Genomic DNA, 6,859 nt, shown 5'->3' on the forward strand with positions numbered 1-6,859 from the left:
AAACTTTTCCGTCAATAGGAAAGATGTGATTCATTACAAGAATGTTGGTGGACGTCTGCCTTTGGCAATAGAGCGCAACGACTCATAACCGATAATTATAAGATTCGCGTAGGAGTTAATTTCTCGCCTACACTATCTATTGAATGCACCAGCCCCGAGCTGAAAAAAAACAAAACAAAACAAAACAAAACAAAACAACGAACTTTTCCTGTGATTTTCAATCAAAGCCAAGCCGATTATGCACACCTCATACGAATGCTGAGGATGCTTTTTTATTAAATAATTTTCCAAGGATATTTAGGGAATCTTTCATCATCGAGAAACCCCGATAGCAAAGGAGAAACATAAGATGATCATTATTGTAACATAGCGACTACAGTGTGGCTGAGTTTACCTCAGCAAACCATTCAGTATTTGACATTTGTGTTACCCATACCCAGTCCTCTCTCTTTTTGGCTGAAGGAAACTGGGCCTTCGAGTAAAAGCGTTAGAACAAAAGAAGAGTTTTTCAGGTTACATTCACAAATGTTGTTTTTTTTTTGTGTCGGGAAAGAGTACTAGCGGCGACTGAATATCAAAACAACAAGAAACGAGAAGGCATGCAACAGATTTGAGTAAAAAGAGTATATCTATTAATAATGGACCACTTACGATATGTGCTTGCCGAGATAGCTCAGTTGGGAGAGCGTCAGACTGAAGATCTGAAGGTCCCTGGTTCAAAAGTCCGGAGGGCTCTTATGAGCTCTGAACAATCCCGGGTCTCGGCACATTTTTTTTTTTTTTTTGTAATATAGAAAGTGACTCAATGTCCCTTTTTTTTTCCATGGATATTTCGAATTTTCACATCGTGGTTTCTAGATTTTACATTAGAAATACTACATCACAATCAAAAGAGATACGCTTGAGGCAAAACTAAAAGATTTTAAGATCATCATTTTGTGGAAAAACTTTTTAAAAGCCGGTAACTAAAACGAAATGGGTAAATTCTCTCGAAACGAAAAAAGTCCATCTGAAAGGATAAGAAATTTTTATTTTGAATCTTCTGATTGGCGATCCATCAACATAGAAATGTTCCCCGCACCGAGGTCCTGGGAACGGGAAAATTTCGCACCTTTCCTCGTTCGAACTACTGTAAGTTTTTACGACGGCTATAAATTAAAGGAGGGCTGTTCCGTTCCTTGTTAACGAAGGAGTTGGACAATTGCAGAGAATGAGTGATAGCGACGAAACCGTGTGCGAGGAAGTTGACGATCCAGCCACAGAGAGCCCGTTTAGACTATCTCCTTCCATAATCGCTGCAAAACCAAGGTGAACATTGTCATCAAGTTAAGTACGTTAGGCACAGATGATTTTAAATGAGTCTTGCGCTTGTTTCTTTCTTAATAACAGGAATTACATGTTGAACAAAAGTGCTTTAGCTGATGTTCCAACCACAGGGGATTCCCCTAGCTCCCCAGAGTTCCTCCCTCCGGAAGCAAAAGTCCAGAAACTAGCAATCAATGAGAAGACAGGAACTGCAAAAACACGTGGTGGTGAAGAACTGAAGAGCTCTTGGGCTTCCTCAACAACCAAAGACAAACAAGATGGGGAAAAACTATTATCAATCAAGGAAAAAGAAGATAAAATTGAGGAATTATTGGTTTCACTCGAGTCAGACTTAGCGAGAGGTAAGAATAAAATAAAACAAAATGTAAGAAAAAATGTTAGTCAGAAGTTCGGTTGAGGAGGCAGAAGTGCGTTGTGTTTTAAGGGGGCCTGAGAATTCCACTAGGTGATTTTAGACTAACGCGAATTGTTTTTATAACTTTTTAGGAATTCCACTCAAAGAAAGTTCAGTCTTTCCTCGAGTCAAACAGCTGATGACTGCAGTTAAAACTCAACTTGCTCACTTCACCCACTACCAGCAACAGCAAAGACAACAAATTGTAAATTTTAATGTTGAGCCAAAGACTAACCAAGATGGCTTGTCATCACAGGGGACTTACGATGCTAGGTGTAAGCTGCTTGAGCTTGCAGCTCAACAAAAGGAGTTGTTAAAACTATTACAAGGTCAGAAGAAACTTTTTGAGAAAATACAAGCATTAAAGCAAAAGGCCAAGACACTTCCTGAGCATGTTATACCGGCTGTAGAGGTGCACTGTAAATCTCGTGGAGTGAAGAACATGCAGCAAGAAAGTAAAGAAAAGAGTACTCTGTCAACTGCATCAATGACTACATTGGCATCAAATATAAATTTATCATCAGACACAGTATGTACAAAAACCATGAATTGTGCCGCCAGCATCTGTTCCCAGCACTTAACGTTTTCCACCATCTCACATTGCACAACCTTGGAAGATCAAACTCAGCCTTGTCTGGTGATGCCAAGTTACAATCCTACAAATGTGAGACATGTATCAACTGCAACTCATACCTCAATGACCAGTCCTATACTTCAGTCAAGAATTCAAGATACAGTCTTAACTGGTGGTCAGGTCTGTTATGTAGAAGGAAAGCAAGTTAATGTGCTGCCAAGAGGACTTAATACAAGTGTTGCAAAGTCATTTGCCTTTGCACAAGCAGCTCAGGCCCATGCTACCACACCAAGTCTGTCTTCCAATTCAGTGACCTCTGCATCAGCAACAGATACAAAGGTTGTCACAGAATATGTTTCCAATGCCCAATCAGGGATAAGCTGTACTTGGCTCAGTGGAATACCCGAGGAGTCTTCTTTGATGTCCAGTGTCAATGCTTCTGTATTAAATTGTTCTGCTTCATTGCAACCCATTTCAGTCACCACATCTCTTAGTAAAAGTACACAGTTAGTTCCAGCAGTGAGATATCCAATTACCAGTTCAACCTTGCAAAGCTCACTTATGCTTTGCAGTGAAAATAGCAGTCAGGTGCTTAAACAAGCAACCCTTGCAGGCCAAAGAACCAGTACCCCTTCACAAGTGTCAAGTATGAACTCCATGACAGTATCACGGCCTCAACCAGGAGCCTGGACCAAGTCACCAGTCAACACATCCTCCCAGATTCCATCTGCAGTACCAAGTAAATTACATGCCACCAAAACAACTTCCACTCCATTGAAAGGACCAGTGAGTTTCAATAAAAAATTTGAACAAGTTTACTGTATACTCTATATGCACTAGACTTGTTCATAATTTGGAACATTTTAACTAGTTACTGTAGTACCAATATCTAGAACATGTTGCACCAAAAAGATTATAGTGAAATAAAAGTGTATGAAATCCTACAAATATGGTTACAAATTCTGCTTACTTTGTCAGTGAATTAGCTTTTGGATAGGGGATTAACAAACAGGATTTTACTATGCACCTGGAAGTTAGGTATTTTTCTAACATAGTGCTGATAAAATTCCCTCAAGAATATAAATTCCTTCACTGAAGTTTACCACTTAGGTGAGGGCAATCATTGAGTTAATCGTAAGTTTTTTTTTGTTGCAGACAGTGCAGTCAGGAAGGAGTTCAAGCTTACAAAGAAAAGGTTCATTTGGCTCAGACCTTCCTGACATAAAAACCCTTATTAGCCACAATGTTATTGAAGCAGGCATGAATGTCCTTTCAATACAACATGAGGTGGATATTTTATTCTCATTATTACTAGTTAAAACAAAAGAATAATTATAATCTAGCTCTTCTGCTTCTAGTTGAGGAAATTGTTTGTCATGTTTTATCCAGCCCAATGATTCTTATTTTTACAAGCACTAATGACATAAATATGAAAGAGGTACACATTTTGTTTGACTGGTTGTAAGGACATTAGCCAGAAGGCTCATTTTTTGATTGATTATTGATTAATTCACCAATTTCAGAATGATTTCAGAATGATTTTAGATAGCCACATAGTTACAATGGTTATCTGTTTTTCTATTGGTTTTGTAATCGGACCTTTCAGCGTCACCACACACATATAAAAGGCAAGTTTAGCGTCCCTTTAATCAGTTCTTCGTAAGTTTTGAATACTCTTGGTAAACTTTCGCCCTTTCGTTTTCTCAACCTCTGGCACAAGGGGGACCGATATTTTACGATCGATCATTCGATAGATTGATTGACTGTGAGAATAATCATTATATTCATTGTTGATTGTGGTTCATGGTCGATTGCCTTTCAAGAACAAAGATTCGTGCAAATAGTCAACTTTGGTTTGTCATTTCAATCAGTAAAATAGTCCCAAGCACCTCCTTAACCGCATTTTGGAGTAACACGCCCTTGAACTTGAGAATTTAGATTTTGGTTGCCATAAACGCTACACTGGTATTCTGCCATGAATTTCAGAGCATTTCTGTTCAGGATAAAATCTTGGGGTTCAAATGTCAGACCTTCTGATTGCTTGTCAGATGTCTTCCTGGCATAACGTCCAGGGCCGGGTTGTTCAAAGGTGGTTAAGATAACCCAGGGTTACTTTGAAATTTAATTGCAGATCTGAAAGCTTTAAAATTGAATTCACTTTAATTCCATTTGTTTACAATTTGGTAAGTAAATGCTCTAAGAAGAATTGGGAAATTATCTTAAAACGGCTTTTGAACAGAGAAGTATAGAAACCTGGATTAAAATTTAACCCTGGGTTAGCGCTAATCGGTCTTTGAACAACTGGGCCCAGATCAACAATAAAATGTTAACAAAGGAAGAATAAATTATTCATATGTTAAGTTTGGTTTTCAAACTTTGGAGTGATTTAATTTGCTCACAATAGTTATGAGTAGGTATAATTAATTCTTTGACCAATGAGTGACTAGCATCTAATTTCTCCATACAACATTAACCCCCTGAGTCACACATTAAGGTCACGAGAATAAAGGAAATGATCACCAACTAAAGAAGCTATATTCTTGCAAGATGTTTTAGAAATGTATGGAGGAAATGTATTAGGAAACGTGTGGAGAACAGTGTAGAGAATATTTATACTGATGTTCAGATGTGAAGGGTTTTATTTCAATGTATTAATTATTTTACACAGTGATGTGGATCTAGCCTCGAAAAAAAACTCTAGCAGTGTGAAGCCTTTTTTGAATATCAGACTTAAAACCAGTTATTCTATCACATTTACCTTAATAGGGAAGGAATTTTGAGGCTTCTTTAAGGTCAAATGGCTTAATAGAGTCTGCAGGTGGAGAGACATTTCGTACTCCAATGGCTTGGATGAGGGCAGTAACAGGAAGTTGGAATACCATTAAGCAATCTCATGCATACAAGATGGTAAGTAGATATTAAATTAATAATTTCTAAATAAGGATACATGGAGTCATGGTGGCCTCATGGTTAGTGCGCTCGACTCTGGATCGAGTCGTCAGGGTTTGAGGCCCGGCCGGGACATTGTGTTGTGTTCTTAGGCAAGACACTTTACTCTCACAGTGCCTCTCTTCACCCAGGTGTATAAATGGGTACCGGCAATTTAATGCTGGGGGTAACCCTGCGATGGAATGGCATCCCATCCAGGGGGGAGTAGAAATACTCCTAGTCGCTTCATGCTACAGAAACCGGAGTTAAGCACCGGCCTAATGGGCCACTAGGCTCGTAAACAGACTTTACTTTACTACTAAATAAGGATACAAATGTGTACAAACAAATTGAGAAACATGCACTGACAAATAATATTTTTAGGAAAGTTTGTCTGGCAAAAACAAATTAAAGCAAGTGGCATTGTAATTTTCCACTGACCACTTACAGCAATGGTTCCAAAAATAATAATGATAATGTCAGGATAACATTTAAAATGAACTTTGAAATTGAGTGACAGCTATTTAAAACCAACTTGCAGAGATCTTATGCCATGCAAGCTTTCCTCATACATGATAACTCTAGCTTTGAATCAGTATGGTTTTGTTTCTTTTCAGGTCCATTTCAAAGGCAAACCTCTTGCATTATTCACAATACCATCCAAAGAAAAAGGTACTAGTACACCTACTTTTTAATTATTTGCAGCTGAATAGAAACGTGAATTTGTTTTAGTTTCTCATGGTTGTCTTGGCTTTTAACTTTGCAGACACATGTGAAAACAAAGACAAACAGGCTTCAATTACAAGGTACTCTTGTTTGTTTTCTCTCTTGTGTACTTATAAAAACTTTAAAATATTCAATAACTATTTTTAAAATTTTGCTAGCAATATTTTGAGAGTTTCAAGGTGGTGGTAATAGTCATTCATATATCCAAGGAAGAGCTTTACATGATGATTTTACCTGTTTACAATCATTTTTGTGAACCGGAGACCATGTTTTTTGTTTTGTTTTGGTTTAAAAAAAAAAAAAAAAAAAAAAAAAAAAAAAGTGAAACCATGCATGTTTGTGATGTGCTTTGTGAAATGTCTAAGCTTCAAAGTTGTTGTTGTTGTTTTTTTTTTAAGGAAAGTTAGTTTTCAGAAAGTCTAATCAAATTTTACCTATAGGGATTTGCTTTGCAATTGTGGACAGAAGGAAAGCATGAAGAGTGGTCTAATGACCAGCTGGGATGATGTAGCTAAGCTTCTCACTGACTGCCAAGTAATGCCTATCAACAAAGATGAAATGATTCCCTCAGACAGCTTTTTACCCATAGATTTCTGGGAGGCAACACATGAGGTGGATGTACCACAGTCTGTTCTGGATGGACTTGATTTTTGAACTGTGTTTTTACAAGTTAGGAACTGTAAATATTCAATTTAGATATGTCAGGTTTTGCATTTTTTTTAAGCCATTATCAACCCATTTCATCAATGTCTTATTCAGTAACTTGCTAGCTGTTTTCAAGCAAATTCAAAGTGTAACAAGCGTGATATATTGATAATTTAAGGCTCAATAGAACCACATTGATCCTGCTTTTAAATACATCTTGTATTTATGTTAATTGAGAGCTGTCTGCATCATTAAAGACTTGTCAT

General features: G+C 37.5%; 1 protein-coding gene and 1 non-coding gene across 2 annotated transcripts; both read left to right on the forward strand.

The window, feature by feature from the left end:
* The first annotated feature begins 662 nt into the window (after positions 1 to 662).
* Trnaf-gaa (transfer RNA phenylalanine (anticodon GAA)) lies at positions 663 to 767 on the forward strand. Its single transcript has one exon. It is a non-coding gene; the product is annotated as a tRNA-Phe (tRNA).
* Positions 768 to 1,092: 325 nt separating this feature from the next.
* LOC148717240 (uncharacterized) lies at positions 1,093 to 6,777 on the forward strand. The gene is made up of 8 exons (XM_088742940.1): positions 1,093 to 1,308; positions 1,390 to 1,667; positions 1,813 to 3,080; positions 3,450 to 3,581; positions 5,061 to 5,201; positions 5,840 to 5,894; positions 5,989 to 6,028; positions 6,389 to 6,777. The coding sequence occupies exons 1-8, from the start codon at positions 1,211 to 1,213 to the stop codon at positions 6,600 to 6,602; spliced, it is 2,226 nt and encodes a 741-aa protein (XP_088599066.1). The 5' UTR covers positions 1,093 to 1,210; the 3' UTR covers positions 6,603 to 6,777.
* The last annotated feature ends 82 nt before the right edge of the window (positions 6,778 to 6,859 follow it).

This window comes from Stylophora pistillata, chromosome 13, assembly GCF_964205215.1.
Source record: "Stylophora pistillata chromosome 13, jaStyPist1.2, whole genome shotgun sequence".
In the NCBI taxonomy this organism is placed as follows: Eukaryota; Metazoa; Cnidaria; class Anthozoa; order Scleractinia; family Pocilloporidae; genus Stylophora; species Stylophora pistillata.